Source organism: Emiliania huxleyi (genome assembly GCF_000372725.1).
Source record: "Emiliania huxleyi CCMP1516 unplaced genomic scaffold EMIHUscaffold_401, whole genome shotgun sequence".
NCBI classification, from domain to species: Eukaryota; Haptophyta; order Isochrysidales; family Noelaerhabdaceae; genus Emiliania; species Emiliania huxleyi.
In genome coordinates, this window is record NW_005198957.1 from 16,556 (window position 1) to 32,424 (window position 15,869).

A 15,869-nucleotide genomic window follows, 5' to 3' on the forward strand; every position below is an offset into this window, starting at 1 on the left:
CTGCACCGAGTTGACGTTGGCGCCGTGCTAGAGCAGGAGAGCCGCCGGCGGCGCGAAGTGCAGTCGGTCAGCCGGCGCCGGTCCATCGCATGCCGCTGGCGCCGGGCCGTGCGATCAGTCGAGTGAAGGGTTGGCTAGCCTTGCCGTTCAAGATGAAGCCCGCCATGTCGGCATCGGCTGCTGCACGTTGAAGGAACTGGGCGGCCGAGCCGACGACGGGCACGATCCGCTTGCTCTCCTTGTGCTGCAGCCACGGTAGCTCGCGCAGCATCCGCCAGCCGTCCTTGCAAAGGTAGCCAACGACGCCTCGCGAACCCTCGCCGACCAGCTCGAGCATGTTGTTGTAGGTCGGTTTGGTGTTCTTGCCGAACATCTGCGACAGCGCGGACCTGCCCGCGACCACGTGGACGACGCCCGCCGAGTCCACGAGCGTCCATGATGGCTCCAGCGCCATGATCGACGCGGATCTTCGAGGTGTTCAAGCGGGCGCGGTAGATCTTCGAGGTGTTCACGCAGATCTTCGAGGTGTTCAAGCGGCGGTGGAAATGACTTTCCTCATCAGCGAACCTCCGCCCAGCAAAAACTCAGGACCCGCTGACGGTGACAATCGTTGTGCTTGCACTCGCCTGCATTGCCTGTAACTCGCCGTCGACAGCGCGAACCTCATCAGCGAGCAACTGCTCGAAACGCTTGCGCGAGACGCCGCTTCGGATGCTCTCTTTGAGCAACCCGTAGTCAATGTGTCGTCGTGGCGTGCGGTGCTTCTCGAGCACCTCCTTGAATTTCATGGAATATGAGGTCGAACGGGTTGCTCTCCTCAACTCCGACGGACTCGGATGTCGAGCGCATATTCTGGGACAATAAAAAACGATTTGCCGTATTGTTCATACCCGGGTACGGGCGCTGCGAGACTGGGCGAGAAGAAAAAAAACGGGGAGGCAGACGCCCGAAGGCAACCTGATGGTGGCGAACATGGCTCATGGGAGAGCGCTCGCGCACGGACGCACCACAATACCACACTCCCTGTGAGGTACAGTGGGTTGCGGGCATTAAGAAAACAGGATCGGGCACGCCGCCGTTTCTAATCCTTTCCACAGCCCTCATCCACCCCACGCCGTGGTTTCTTAGCTCCGGCCGGCACTCAAGCCAGAGCCGGCCCGACCGAAGGAAGGAGTTTTACTCGAGTAGGTGAGAGGTAAGCTGCGGTCCGCGAGGGCGATGCCAGAGTCTGCCGCCGAGTCGGCTCTCTGGATGACGGGAAGACGCACACACGCCTCCATCCACTCCACTCAGTCTCAGAACACCGCAGACTTGAAAAGTGACAAGTGCGCGCGCCGCAGGCGAAGAGAAATTTTGAGCTGCAGCTGGGGCTCCCGTTCACACTCGTATCTGGCCTTTTCTCGGGGCCGCGCCTGCGGCGCGCCGTGGTTTCTTAGATTTTTGCGGAAATCGCTTGGTAGGGTTTCTTAATGCCACGTTTTCTTAATGCCCGCAACCCACTGTAGCTTCGGCTTCGAATTGCATGATCCACATCGCTCATCGGCTCCCGCACTGAAGAGTGAAGGTTGGTACTCTCCTGCAACCACAGTCCTTCCTGTGACAGTTATGGCAGGCCACTCTCAGCACTCAGGCCCTATTGTACAAGCACCAGATCACCCACCCGCAGATCACCCACCACTTGGGGAGGGTTCTCTTCGTGATTTCTTTTTATGCTGTGATTCCGGCGTGAAGAGAGGGGGGAACCCGACCCAGATCTACCCTATTTTTTGGGAGGGCAAGGTAGGTAGGTAGAAAGGTGAAGAACAGCCAGGCTCGGACTGGACACCAACGCGGTATGGGTGGACGCTGGACAGATGATGACGACACGCACGAGCGACACACAGACACAAACAGGCTCACAAGACACACAGCCAGCTGGCTGCCACACACCCTGAGTCGGCGTACACATAACTCAGGGCCACATCCTCCCTGTCGCCCCCCCCAGCACTCCACGGTGCCAAGGGCACAAACAAGGGCACAACTCAAACAACAGACGACAGGAAGTGACATGTGAGGCTAGAGCAGCTTGCTCCACCTCTAGCAATCTCACCGGCCTGCGAGGCACGGACGAGACCGTATGTGGGGTCTAGTGAGGTGTCTATGGACGCTCTCCTCATGGGCTAGCTGCCTGCTGCCAGCCCTATCTCGCACACTCACGGGTGATGACAATTCATTAGGTGAGTGTTTGCGAGCAGAGGCGCGTGTGCTAAATCTAGGCCGCACGTCGTGGCACTATGACGGAGGTAGACGTGCGGCCGCAGCGCGCCCACCACAGTCTCGGTGGGGCGCGCGTGTTAGCGATAGAGTTGCGGGGAGAGCCATGCCCGACTTTTCGAAGGCGAGCCCCACGCCACGGATGCCAGCCGTGCTTTCGCGGGAGTCGTCTCCCAAGCCGCGCGTCCCGTCAGCACTGTCCCCGAGTGGTCCCGCCTCGGCGGCACACACTCTCGACCAGGACAGTCCCGCCAACGGAAACGTGTCGCGCGCCGGCGACGATTGCGGCGTGGTCGTTGTGAAGCGGAGATGGCACGACCACCGCCCTGCTTCGCAGACCGGGCAAGGAGGGGCCTGCTCCCGTTCCGCGAGGAACAGGAGGTCTCCCCCCTCCCCCGGCCTGGGCAGCGACGATTGGAAGGCAGCCCCTTGAGTCGAGGGCGGCTCGACCATTGCGCTGCATCAAAGACCAGAGGCCCCGTCAGTACAGATGGTCGCGCCGCCCCGCTCCGCGTCGCCCGCCGCCGCGCCGCGCCGCCGCCCGATGATCATTAATTAATAATTAATTAATAATTAAGTAATTACCCAACCCGCCGCCCCGCCCCGCCCTGCGTCGCCCGCTGCCTCGCCGCGCCTCCGCCTCGCGCCGCCCGCCGTCGCGCCGCGCCCCCGCCCGATGATTAATAATTAATAGGGCCAAAAATAGTAAATGCGCAAAAAGAAAACTTTCTTGGGCACGCCTCGTACCTGGGTAGCGCTTCACAACTGGCTTCACTGCCTCGTTAGCCCCACGATATGTCCTCCCCTTCCTCCTCTCGTAAGCTGCCCAACATCCTCATCGTCGGCACGCCCGGGACGGGCAAGAGCACCACCGCGCAGTACGTCGTGCAGGGCGCGCCGTCGATGCGGCACGTCGAGGTCGGCGCGCTCGTGAGGGAGAAGCAGCTGCACACGGGCTGGGACGCCGAGTACGAGTGCCACGTGCTCGACGAGGACCGGATCCTCGACGAGCTGGAGGAGGGCATGGAGGCCGGCGGCGTCATCGTCGACTTCCACGGCGCGGACCTCTTCCCCGAGCGGTGGTTTGACCTCGTCGTTGTGCTTCGCACCGACAACAGCGTGCTCTACTCGCGGCTGCAGAGCAGGCGAGCGTGGGCGAGGGTAGAGACCCTAGGCACCCCATACGCGCGCACCCTGCGCGTCTCGGCCAGCGATGATCCCAAAGCTTAGTGATACTCGGAGACGCATGACGAGTCGTGTTCAGCGGACTGAGGCCGAGCCGCCGTGACGGGCGGCGCCGGGCTGGCCGAGCCTGGCAGGCTGACCCCTCTAACCCCCGCCGCAGAAACTACTCGCAGAAGAAGCTGACCGAGAATGTGGAGGCCGAGATCATGCAGGTGATCCTCGATGAGGCGCGCGAGTCGTACGCGGAGGAGATCGTGCTCGAGCTCTCCTCGGACACGCTCGAGGCGCTCGAGGCGAACGTGCAGCGGATACTCCAGTTCATCGCCGCCTTCAAACCCGCCGCGTGAGTCGGAGCCGCCCCCGACTGTTGTGCGGAGGACTCGAGGTGTCGTGGCGTTGATTAAAGTGAGAGGCTCAGTCGGCACCGGGTTGGAGTGCGATGCGACTTGCAACCTTTCGCGCCCTTTCCCCGGGTTAGGGGTTATCATAGAGTACTGTGCCGCTTTTTTTTGCCCTTTGCTCAAGCAAACAATGCTAGCTCCGTGTTTTGCTCGCCCCCGCAGCCTGGAGCAGCCTGCTGCAGGTGCAGCCTGATGCCTGCGTGTGCACGCCTGCTGCACGGTGAGAGAGAAGTTTTTAGGTATGTTGAGAGAGAGAAGAGAGAAGTGTGTCGGTTGTCGTGTGTCTGATGAGAAGTGCAAGTGGTCGGGTAGTATATTGTGCTCTATTGTGTGCTCTTGTGTTGGAGCGTCGTCGAGCTCTGCCTCTGGGCAACCTCCAACCCCAGGGCATACAGGTTATAGGACCAAGGCTATTTGTCGCTCTCTTCCTCTTCTCTCTTGCAAAGGGGGAAGAAATCACTCCGAGATGCGCGTCTTGCTGCCGCCGTCAGTCGCCTCGAACCCAAAGTTTGTCCGGCAGCTCCACGAGGCGCAGCGGATGCAGCAGGAGCTCCTCCGGTCTGATCCACCGCTCACCACCAGTTTGGCTCGCCACCTCGAGCTGCTGCCCGAGAGCGTGCACGCAGAGGCGAGGCGGCTGGGTGCGCTGTTGGCAGAGGTACTCGGCCTGCCTCCGGACGCGCCGCTCGAGCAGCTCCACCGCGCCATCGACGGCTTCTCCCCAGCAAGGCGGGCGCACGATCGCGTCATGAGCTCCAAGCGAAGACTGTGCGCACCGCTCGCCGACGCAGCGCGGGCGGCGCTGCTGCAAGGGGCCTATGACCGGCTCATCTGTGAGACCATCGCACCCTTCGTTGCGAACCGTTCGCCCGGCCTTGAGCGACTGCACTACGCAACCTTCCCGACGCTGCGCGTGCAGACGCCTTCGTCGTCGGTCGCCACGATCCGACCACACCTGGACGGCATGTACGGCCTGGAGCCCGGTAGCCTCAACGTCTGGCTGCCTCTCACCGAGGTCCGGGAGGTTTCCGCGCTGTGGGTGGAGCAGTCGGTCGGGACGAGCGACTTTCGGCCGATCCGGCGGCCGACGCTCTTTGACGGCCGACGAAGCGTTCACTTCACGGTGCCGAACCGCTCGCGACTCACGAGAGTATCGCTCGACTTTCGGCTAGTGCCTGGCAGCTGCTTTGACGAGGAGTCGCGACTCGCCCGGCAGGGATACTACTCGACAGCCAGCGTCGACAGACACACCTCACGGTGGGTCAAGACATCCCACGGCCGGGTGTCGGAGCTGCACGGGCTGCCCCACACAGCAAAGCCGCGAATTACGGCCGCAGCCTGTGTATCTTGAGATGTGCCTGTGAAAAGAAGCCTGTATGAAGGCGGGATATAGGCAAAAAATAAACAGCACACGTTGCGAGCGTCTGATGTATGTGCGCGGCCGGCGTGTGACTCGCGTGGTGTCAACCATAGTCTGTGTCTGAGGGTATATCCTATAAAAGTTCGGCCGATTTGGGTCAAAACGCTAAAAGCACGGTTTGTCTACAAAGAAGTAGGCGGCCACCCCTGTGTTAGTGTCAGTGCGCGCCAGTGGTCCCGTGCCTAGTGTTGTGTGAGAGAGAGTACCATGCGGAATCGAAGAAAGAAAACAGACAATTCAACGATGGGAGGAGGACGCACGCCGCCACCACACAGGGATTGTAAGGAGAGGGGTGCATGTGTGATGCGCTAGCCGTCGCCCACCCTCGGGCGTCTACCTCTTCGTATCTCTCTTCGCAGGTTCGCGCCAATTCTCGCAGCAAAAAGAATGAAAGAAGACAGAGAACCAGGGAGGGATGGGAGGACGGCACGCCCGCAGCACAATTCTCTCAGCGACCTTCGCCCACGCGATTCTCTTGCTCCCTTGGCCCACTGCCAATCGCAGCGTGTCGCGCAGCCCCCAATGCCCGACGTCGCCTATGGGACACCTGTGGCCGACACGGGGCCTGTGCCGCTCGGAACGCCCGTCTACCCGCCACCCCCTGTCTCACCAGCGGCAGCGGCGCCGGCCGTCAACCAGTGCGCTGCTTCGCAGCTCTCTGATCACACCGAGCGCACGATGCACTCGCGCGAGCGCTTTTGATCGTAGGCACGCCTTTGGTGGTCGCGACGACTTTTCACGCCCTTTGCCGATGCGTGTTGGAGGCTGCGGCGTCAAGAGGCATATTGGAGGCCGCGTCTTGCTCCCCGACTGGCTCCACGTCTCGGGTTGCTGTGCGACGCTAACGGTCGACACGCGCGAGATGCTGCAGCCTGACCATCCGCACGGCGCGGAATTCGTCATCGGATCGCAATGCGGCGTGCGCGCATTTGCAGGCCGCGTTTCCGGATCCCGAGTCCACTGACGCGCGTGCCACCGCGAGCAGGTAGCTTGTGCCCGCCGTACTTTTGCTGCTCGTCGCTCACGCTGCTCGTCTCGCCCGACCGGCCCGCCTCCGCCGCGCCACCGGTGGGCTGCTGCTGCTGCTGCTCCGGTCCGGAGGGATGCGAGAGAGCGCCCCACAGCCCGTGCTTAGACAGAGAGCAGCCAGCTCTGGGCGGTGGCTTCCTTTGATGGTGCCTTGGTGAATGGGCGCGTCTCCCCTCGGCCGTGCAGGCCTGACCGTCGTCAAGTCGGACCAGCGAGCCGGCGGACGCGCCGCGCCGCCCCAGTCGCGCGCGGGCGCCATGCACGTGGGCGGGAGCGGCTGCTGCTCGACGGCGTGCCGCACACGCCTCGGGGCCCAGCACGCCGCAGAACGCTTCAGCGCTCGCCTCTGCGGTGCTGCCACGCCACTGCGCTCCCCCCCCCCCCCCTCCCCCACGCGGCAGGCGCGCGTGCTGCTGCTCGACCTCGGCCAGCCCCACGGCGCACCAAGCAGCCTCGGGCTCCTCTGACCGCGGTCGGCTCGGCCTGTCGCCCGCGGCTAGCCCGCCTCCCCAAGGGGAGGCGCCTTCTCCGCCGGACGGTCCCGGCGACCACCGAGGAGACGGCGGTAGCCGCGCGCAGTCAAGTACATACATGCTGTGGTAGAGAGAGACCGCCCCGCGCGCCGACACGACGCCAGTAACGCCGCCGACGTCTCTGATACGTTTATATACTTGTGTACTCGAGGCAGTGGACCATGGTAGTGTGGCGATTGGCCCTATGGCCCAAAGTCGCCGGCTAGCGTTTCTTGCTTGCGCGCGTTTTTTGTGAAGAGAGAGGGCCAGTGTTGCCATCTGACTGTCGCCGTCGTCTCTGAAAGTCCTTTTCTTTGTCCAAGTCGCAAGTGAGTGTTAGTGCCAGTGCGCGCCAGTCCCGTGCCCAAGTGCGCAGAGCGCAGTGTGAGCAGTGTTGTGAGAGACCTGCACTTGGAAAATTGGAGTGCAGTCCTTCCTTATCACACGGCCGGCATGCCGACAGAATTATTTTTCGGTGTACCTGTGTTAGTGCCAGTGCGCGCCAGTCCCGTGCCCAAAGAGAAAGAAAGAAAACAGAGAACGGAAGGGAGGGATGGGAGGACGGCACGCCGCCACCACACAGGGATTTTAAGGAGAGGGTTGTGATGCGCTAGCCGTCGCCCACCCTTGGGCGTCCGCCTCTTCCTATATTCCCAAGCCGGATTTTTATTTAGCTCCTCTCTACCCAGAGCTGTCTTTCTCGCCCGAGGCTCGCCGTGGCCCCACACGGCAGCCTCTGCTCGCGTTTTCGAGCCAGGACCTTCGTCCGGGCCCATGGCCGGCACGCCATCGTCGATTCCGCGCGCTCGGCTCCACCGGCTTGCTGTGCGGACGGCTTCTTGTCGCTCTCGTCGAGAGCGTTTTGGCGGCCCGGCGGGTGGGAGAATGTGTGTCGTCTGATGTGTCACTGTGTACGTCACATCGGTCTTGATAACAAGCACGGTCGATCCGTCGAAGCGATATACTCGTCACGTCACGCTGGACGGCTTGCACGGAACTCTGTGCCGGCACACACAGGAAGAGCCGTACGGCAAGAAGAGCTCGATAGGGAGCGAGAACCGTCAAAGGTGCTCACGCAGGTTTCGGACGTCCGTCCTGGTGCGGTCAGTTCCCCCCAGGTTTGACCGCGCAGGTCTCAAAACTCGTCGAGCACTCGTAGCCTTTCTGCGACTCTCTGCGTGCTGCCGGCTCGGGAAGAGCAGATTTTGCAAGATATCTCAACGAGATCCGACATCTGCGCGGTCATTTTTGGAGTGATCTTACCGCGTCATGACGGAGTCTTGATACCTCTCGGAGCACCTCTAACGGTTCTCGCTCCCTATCGAGCTCTTCTTGCCGTACGGCTCTTCCTGTGTGTGCCGGCACAGAGTTCCGTGCAAGCCGTCCAGCGTGACGTGACGAGTATATCGCTTCGACGGATCGACCGTGCTTGTTATCAAGACCGATGTGACGTACACAGTGACACATCAGACGACACAGATTCTCCCACCCGCCGGGCCGCCCAAACGCTCTCGACGAGAGCGACAAGAAGCCGTCCGCACAGCTACTCGGACATACCGATCATGACGAGCGGCGAAGGAGTGCTCCGCTGGGTCACGCCACGGGGGCCCGCCGCCTCAGATGCGACTTTCGGATGCGGTAGGGCTTGCACGAGCGCCTGTTCAGTCTACGCTAGACTGAACTGGGCGCGGGCTCGCTATATAAAATTGAGCTTGGGTAGGCGACTAAACAGCGGCAAAATCTTTTTCGCGTTCTGCAAGCTGGCCGCCCCGCCATTTTGCGGGCATGGCTGCGGGAGCATCGAGCGCTCAGGCGCGCTTCGAGCTTGAGAACGACATTCGGGCGGTGGATGCGGTCTACACGTACGACAATCCGCAGCAGCAAAAGTGGCTCTCCGCCAAGCCGTGGACGCGCGACCCGCGCTACTTCAAGAACGTGCGCATCTCGGCGCTCGCGCTCATAAAGATGGTGATGCACGCGCGCGGGGGCGGCACCATCGAGGTGATGGGGCTGATGCAGGGCAAGATCGACCTCGACGACCCGCGCGGCCCGACCCTCATTGTGCTCGACGCGTTTGCGCTGCCGGTGGAGGCGACAGAGACGCGGGTCAATGCGATGGCGGACGCTTACGAGTACATGGTCGAGTTCCAGTCGCTGGCTCGCGAGGCGGGGCGCGCCGAGAACGTGATCGGCTGGTACCACTCGCACCCCGGCTACGGCTGCTGGCTCTCGGGCATCGACGTCAACACGCAGATGCTCAACCAGCAGTTCCAGGAGCCGTGGCTCGCCGTCGTCATCGACCCGACCCGTACCGCTTCGACGGGCAGGGTGGAGATCGGCGCCTTCCGCACCTACCCGCAGGGCTACAAGCCGCCCGAAGGCGCGCGTGACGAGTTCGAGTCGGTGCCGCTCGCCAAGATTGAGGACTTTGGCGCGCACCAGGACCAGTACTACCAGCTCGAGATCTCCTTCTTCAAGTCGGCGTCCGACACGGCGCTGCTCAACACGCTGTGGAACAAGTACTGGGTCGCGACCCTCTCCTCCTCGCCCATCCTCGCCAACGCCGGCTACATGACCGACCAGCTCAAGGACCTCGCGGACAAGGTGGAGCAGGCGGACGGCCAGATTGCTCACTTTGGGCGCGGCGGCAGCTACCTCGGGATGGCGGAGCGGGCGCCCAAGGGCAAGGACGAGACGCAGCTCAAGAAGCTGGTCAAGGGCGCCTCCAAGCTCTCGCGAGAGCACGTGCAGGGGATGATGCAGCAGATCCTCAAGGACAACATCTTCAACAAGAGCTCCGGCGCGGCGTCAGAGGCGGCCATGGACACCTCGTCGTGAGGCCCCCCCTTGGGGGGGGGGGGGGGGGGGACACGGCCCCTCGCTGTGGCCCCTTGCCGCGGGCCTGCGGCATCGCCGCCAAGACATCGTCAGCCGCGGCGTCGGGCGGCTCCGCCGCTCCCCCCGCGGCGGACTCCGAGCCTGCGGGCCCGTCCCCAGCCGCGGCAGCACAAGCGGTGCCGAGACGCTCGAGCCGAGGCCCGACATCGGCCGCCGCATCGAGCAGCGTCGCAAGGAACGACTCCACGTCGCGCGCGGCCTCTGGCGACGCTTCGGAGCGGCGCCGGTCGGCCGCGTCGCCGACGCCGCCGCGCCCATCCCCCCCCGCCGGAGTCGCCGCCTGCAGGAAGGCGCCGATCGCGGTCTCGGCTTGCTGTCGGCCGCCCCGCTCGTGAAGGATGTGCGGCAGCAAGCGGCCGCTGAGAAACTTCGCCCGCTCGTCGACGGCGCGCCAGCCCTCGTGCAGCCCGCGCGCCAGCTCCAACACGTGGGCGACGCCGCCCGCCGCCGCCGCAGGCAGCCGCGCGAACGCACCGTGCAGCTCGACGAGCTGCGCGCCGAGCGCGTCACCCTCGGCAAGCAGCCGCTCGGCCGCGACAGACGCCTCGGCGGCGGCGCTCACCGCGGCGCCGTCGGCCTCCGCCATCGCGCCAAGCGCCATCGCAAGGTCGCCCGCCTCGGCGCGCAAGTGAGAGGCGGTAGCCGCGCAGCGGGTGCCGTTCAGAAGGAGCGCATCGCGCCGGTTGCGCAGCTCGTCGACGGCCATGCGGAGGCGCGTGTCTTTCGACGCCGCCTCAGCATGCCTCGACAGGAGTGCTGTGTTTGCGGCGGCGACTGCTGCCGCCTCGCCGCCCGCGCCCGCCTCGCGCGTGTCCTCGAGGCGCAGCAGCGCCTCCGCCAGAGAGCGGAGAAGCGAGAGGAGGTCGATGCTGCCGGCGACGCGAGTGTCGTCCGCAGCCTTCTCCGCCTCCACCGCCTGCAGCTGCGCGCGACGCACCATCAGCTGCTCCAGCGAAGACGCGCTCACACCCCCGATCGCGCCGGCAGCGTCGGGGATTGCCACGCCGACCCAAGCGCGCAGGTGGTCAAAAGCGGGGGCTCGGCGCTGCCGCGAGCGCTCCAGGGCCTCGCCGGCCTCGGAGGCCGTTGTCACGCGGTGTCTCAGCAAGGAGAGCACCCCCTTGCGCGGGAAGTGGCCATCACCAGCTCCGTCGCCCTCGTCGCTCGCGCCAGGGTGCAGCCAGCGCAGCCGGTAGATCAACTGGCGTCGCTGCGTGAGCTGCAGCTGCAGGCGCGAGGCAGCGGCTGCGAAAGAGGCGGCGGTGGCCGCCACGCTCGTCACAGAATGCCGCGCGTCGCAGAACTCGTCGAGGGCCTCGCCGACAGCCGCATCGGCAGCGGCGCTGGCATCAGCAGCACTGGCACCGGCGCTTTCGCTCATGTCCGTCGCGAGGAGGCCGTCGCAAGCGAGCGCAGCTGCTGCGCCGACAGCCCGGGCGAGAAAGCGGCTGAGTCGTCCCGTGAAGGCGGACGTCAGCGCGAGCGGCAAGTCGTCCTCGACTCCGCCGGCACCGGCCGCCGCCCCCAGCGTGGCGAGGGCATCGCCCATGAGCTGGACCTCACTGCACAGCGCCTCGGACAGCAGCCACCCGCGAGGCAACCCTCCCTCGCGCTCGGCCGCGCACGACTCACACGCCTCATCCAGCGCCGCGGCAGTGCTGCGGAGCGCCGCCATCGGCCGACGCATGGCGCGCAGCATGTTGCAGGCGCTGTCGCGTAGCGCCGACGCGGCCGGAACGGGCTGCAGCCCCGGAGGGCCCCCGGCGGCGGCAGCGCGCTCCGCTGAAGCAAGCGCGGCGTCCACCCTCGCGCGCAGCGCGGCTGCGCTATCGCTGAGAGCCTGCCCCTCTTCGTCAAGCGCCTCGGCGGCAGCGGCCCGCCCATCCCATGTGGCGCGTGCCGCCGCTGCAACCTCGCTCCACCGCTGCGCCTCGGCCGCAGCCTCGTCCGCCTCCTCCCACCCAAGACCGCCGCCAGCCTGCGCCTCGGCTTCACGCGCGGCAATGGCGTCGAGCGCCGCCGCCGCCGCCGCCGCCGCCGCCTCGGAGTCGATCTCGCTCGCGCGCTGCTCGGCGTGCCGGCTCCTCAGCGCCTCCCACGCCGAGCTGAGCTGCCGCGCCTCCACTGCGAGCGCGCTGACCGCAATCGCCTCCGCCTCCGCCGCCATCGGGTCGGGTGCTGCGGATCCCGCACTCAAGGACGCGGAGAGGCTGGGGAGCGCAGCAGCGGCGACGTCGCGCAGAGCAGACTGGCTGTCGGCGATGGCTCGCTCGCAGAGCTCGAGCACAAGAGCCTCCGCCTCCGTGCCTCCGCCGAGGCCGCGCAGCGCAGGCAGGCCGCGCTCCACGGCGCACGCCCGCAGAGCGAGCGAGCAGCTGCGTGCGCGCATGGTGGCGGCGACCATCCCTCGACACCGGAGCAATCTCCCCTCAGGCTCGAAGGAGATGCACTCGTCGTCGGCGGCGGCGGCGGCGGCGTCGGCATCATCGTCGTCGTCGTCGTCGTCGTCCGCCGCCGCCTCCATCGCGCGCGCGCACGCCACAACGTGCAAGCGGACGGCACGCGCCAGCGCCCCATCGCCGTGCTCCTCCACCCTCGCTCGCAACCGCACGAGCGCCTCGCCCTCCTTGCCCTCCTCGGCGAGGGAAGCTTCACGGGCGGCAGCGTGACCAGACGCCAGCGAAAGCTCCAGCTCCATCTGGCGAATCTCGCTCTTGCGCCCTTGGATGGCGCGCCTTGCCAAGCCAGTCCCCTCGCCGCCGTGAGTGAACCCACCCAAGCCCCTCGCCGTCCCGAGCGCATCGGCGGAGGCTTGGGGCGACGAGAGCGCGCTCCTTAGCAACAGCGTCCACGTGCCCGCGACGCTAGCGTCGGCGTGACCCGCCGGCAGCGGCTTGGTTGCCTCGGCGTACTCAGCTAGCACGGCGCATAATTGCTGCCCCGCCGATATAGCCGCCGCCTCAGCCGTTGCTGTCGCTTCCTCCAGCTCAACAAGCCGAGGGAGCGCCGCGGCAGCCTGCCCCAGCGCCGCGTGAGCGTGCTCCGTTGCACCCGGCATCGGCGCGGTCAGCTCCGCCAGCAGCGCGCTGCTGCCCCCCACGGAAGAAGCGGCGGCGGCAGCGGAGGCGGCGAAGCGCGCCTCCGCCTCGACGATGGCGCCACAGCGCACCGCCTCCACTGCACGGCTCGCCGCAGCATGCTGCGCGGCGCACACGTCGAGCGCGGCGTGCACCTCTGCAGCGCTAACCGCTGCCGCCGACGCCGCAGCCCCGAGCGCAGCGCTCGCTTCGTCGAGCTCCACTGCGGTCGCGGCGGCCTCCTCGCTGCAGCGCGCGTGCTCCGCGGCCGCGGCCTCGGCGTCAGCCGAGAGGGCCGCCCGCCTCGCCTCGGCCGGTCCGCGCGAGTCGTTCGCGTCCAGCAAGGGGCCGATTGCCGTCGTGAGGCGGCCGACGGCGGGGCTGAGCTCGGCGCGCCTGTGGGACAGCGAGCCGGAGTGAGAAAGGCGCGGGGTTCGCGCGGTGTAGGGCTGCACCGACGCGCCAGTGGGCGAGCGGTGCGACCAGCTCGTCGACGCGCGAAGCGGCGAGCGTGAGCGAGACCGACACCTCCGCCTCGCGCCGCTGCTCGTGCAGCAGCCGGTCGGCGCCCCACTCGGCGAGAGGCTCGTACACGAACGCCTCGAGGAGCGCGAGGATCGGCTCGCGCGCGGAGCGCAGCACGCGCAGCACCGCCACGCACGCCGACGTGAAGGGGCCTAGGGCCAAATTGCCCGAGTGACGACGCCAGAGTAGCCGGTAGGCAGCAAAGCGGGCCGGCAGAGCGGGCCGTCGACCCCCCACGGACCGAGCGCGCTGACCATGGCGGGAGTCATCCGGAACGGCACCGTCTCGGCGACCTTGAGCCGCAAGCCCTTCTCGAAGCACACGTTGTAGTCGATGTGCAGCAGCTCGCCCGAGGAGAGGTCGAGCAAGACGTTGTCGAGGTGCCGGTCGCCGAGGCCGACCACGTACCCAACCATCGAGTTGGTCGCGGCAGAGGCGGCGTAGGCGCGCGAGGAGGCCCAGCCGGCCGCAGCGTTTGCCGCGCGGCCCCACAGCTCGTGAGCGATCAGGTCGCGCGGCGTCTCTCGCATCAGCTCGAGCAGCACGCTGCGCAGCACACCGTGCGGCCACGCGCGGCGAGGCGCACCGGCGGGGACGCCAGCCTTGTGCAGCGCCGGTGTCAGCTTGGCGTAAAAGGTGTCGGCCGGCCGCGGCGTCTCGGGCGGCGACGCAGCCTGCGGCCGACCGCCTTCGCGCGGCGCAGCCTGCGCGGCGGCGTGCGAGAGCCGCGCCTCGTAGAGCGAGTAGAGCGGCGTCACGCCCTCCACCCACCGGATGAGGCCTGAGCGCTCGCTGAGAGGCAGCACCGCGTAGTGCCGGGCGCGCAGCCCTGCCGAGCCGTGCATCAGCCCGGTCGGAGAGGCGGCGCGCACGGCGCGGTCTGCGCGCAGCAGGCCGTTGACAGTGCGAAGGAGCTGCATGATGCGCGCGTCGAGGTGCAGGTCCTCGCGGCCCTGTGCGGGCATGGGAGAGTCTGAGTGCGGGCGCCTGCGCGTGCATGCGGGGCGGGGCCGGGGCGGAAGCCTTGAGGAGGTAGCTGTAGGCGCTGCCGTCTGTGCCGCGCAAGCCGAACCGCTTCGGCCGCGTCTTCGTCCGCAGCACGACGATGCCTCCCTCGAGCCTGTCGATGCACACGCCGCCGCCGCCGCCGCCGCCGCCGCCGCCGCCGTCGCGGGAAGCGCCTTCCGGGGCCGGCAGCTGCTGGCCGGTGGAATCGGGCGCGAGGCCGGGCATCGGGATGCGGCTCCCCGAGAGGTCGGCGAGCCGTGGCGAGAGGTGCGGCAAGTGAGGCACGCTCTGCTTGGCGAACGCGGCGATCTCCCGCTGCGCCGCGGCGAGCGGCGCCCAGCTGGTGGCGTACTCGCCGCGCCGGATGGCGTCGCCGAAAGCCGCCACCGCGTCGCGGAGTGAGCGGCCCGGTCCGCGCTGGAAGGCGGCCTCGTGCGGCGTGGCGGCACGCCCGCTGACGGTGCGGAGCAGCGCGGCGAGGTCCGTGCGCACCGGCGCCATGATGACGGCGGACCGCTCGGCGAGGAGGCGGCCCTTGTCCTCGGGCGACAGGTGCTCGTTGGCGGCAACGCGCGCCTCCTCGTCGCGAAGCCTCGCGACTCGCGCCTCGGCATCCGCCTGCAGCGCGTGCAGCGCGGGCAGTAGCCGCTCCTCCCACAGAAGCGTCAGCCGGTGCAGCTCGCCGATGAAGCTCCCCAACTGAGCGACGAGCTCAGGGAAGGCTGCTCCCATCGCCCGCCGCAGCCACAGCAGTTCAGCGCGGCCGGACGCACCGGTGGCCGCCGCCTCGACCCCTGCCTCGGCTGCGCCCGCAACCTCGGCATCGTCCGCCAAGGGAGGAGAGGCTGAGGGAGGCGAGGCTGCCTCCGCCGGAGTCGCTCGACTCGCTTCCGCGACGGCGTCGTCTCCCTCGCCTCCCTCCTCGCACCCCGCCCGCGACGCGTCCTCCGCCTTCTCGCCGTCGGCCTCGCCTGCGGCGTCGGCCTGTCGCGAGAGAAGCGGGTAGAGGAGGGTCTCGGGGGCAGCGCGGCCCACGGCGAGCAGCAGCGCTTGCACGTGGTGCCTCACGCGCCGGTCGGGGTGCGGCAGCCGCGCGAGCAGCTGCGGCACGACTGCGGACCACGCAAGAGGCGGCGATCTGGCCAGCTGCTCGCCAAACTCGCGGAGGAACTCCTCGCCGAGCTCCTCCGAACCATGCCGGACGAGCAAGCGCAAGAGGCGCAGCGGCACCACTATGGTCGCATCCACCGACCGGTCAGCAGCCGCCAGGGCGAGGTAGTCGAACGATGCCGCAGCAGCTACGCGAACGGCCGAAGCCGGGGCGCTCGTGCCGGCGGAGAAGGCAGCTTGGTGGCACCAGTTGGCCCAGCGGAGCTTCACGGTGGCGTTGCGTGGGCAGCACGCCACTGCGGCACCGAGACATGCCTCTCTGAGCTGCTCGAGCGTAGCGGCGGCCGTGCCGTGCCTCTCGTTGGCCGGCTCGTCGGGCCCGGAAGCGGACCCGCTCTCTTCCCGGGGGGGCCGGCGCCCATCGCGAGACCTGCGATGCCGTGCCGGGCGC

At 67.0% G+C, this 15,869-nt stretch overlaps 5 protein-coding genes across 5 annotated transcripts; 4 read left to right on the plus strand and 1 right to left on the minus strand.

Annotated features, from left to right (window-relative positions):
• Positions 1 to 3,048: 3,048 nt before the first annotated feature.
• EMIHUDRAFT_75738 (hypothetical protein) lies at positions 3,049 to 3,785 on the plus strand (the record flags this gene model as incomplete). Its single annotated transcript, XM_005770032.1, has 2 exons — positions 3,049 to 3,404; positions 3,599 to 3,785. The coding sequence occupies 2 exons, from the start codon at positions 3,049 to 3,051 to the stop codon at positions 3,783 to 3,785; spliced, it is 543 nt and encodes a 180-aa protein (XP_005770089.1).
• A 592-nt stretch (positions 3,786 to 4,377) lies between these two features.
• Positions 4,378 to 5,190, plus strand: EMIHUDRAFT_243850 (hypothetical protein; the record flags this gene model as incomplete). Its single annotated transcript, XM_005770033.1, has 1 exon — positions 4,378 to 5,190. One exon carries the CDS (start codon positions 4,378 to 4,380, stop codon positions 5,188 to 5,190), a length of 813 nt encoding a protein of 270 aa, XP_005770090.1.
• A 591-nt stretch (positions 5,191 to 5,781) lies between these two features.
• On the plus strand, positions 5,782 to 6,755 carry EMIHUDRAFT_118456 (hypothetical protein; the record flags this gene model as incomplete). The annotated part of the gene is made up of 4 exons (XM_005770034.1): positions 5,782 to 5,897; positions 5,968 to 6,092; positions 6,245 to 6,327; positions 6,690 to 6,755. 4 exons carry the CDS (start codon positions 5,782 to 5,784, stop codon positions 6,753 to 6,755), a joined length of 390 nt encoding a protein of 129 aa, XP_005770091.1.
• Positions 6,756 to 8,585: 1,830 nt separating this feature from the next.
• On the plus strand, positions 8,586 to 9,638 carry EMIHUDRAFT_75732 (hypothetical protein; the record flags this gene model as incomplete). Its single annotated transcript, XM_005770035.1, has 1 exon — positions 8,586 to 9,638. The coding sequence occupies one exon, from the start codon at positions 8,586 to 8,588 to the stop codon at positions 9,636 to 9,638; it is 1,053 nt and encodes a 350-aa protein (XP_005770092.1).
• A 3,883-nt stretch (positions 9,639 to 13,521) lies between these two features.
• On the minus strand, positions 13,522 to 13,806 carry EMIHUDRAFT_45602 (hypothetical protein; the record flags this gene model as incomplete). Its single annotated transcript, XM_005770036.1, has 1 exon — positions 13,522 to 13,806. A coding segment is annotated over one exon (285 nt), but the record flags the coding sequence as incomplete, so codon positions are not given.
• Between the last annotated feature and the right edge of the window lie 2,063 nt (positions 13,807 to 15,869).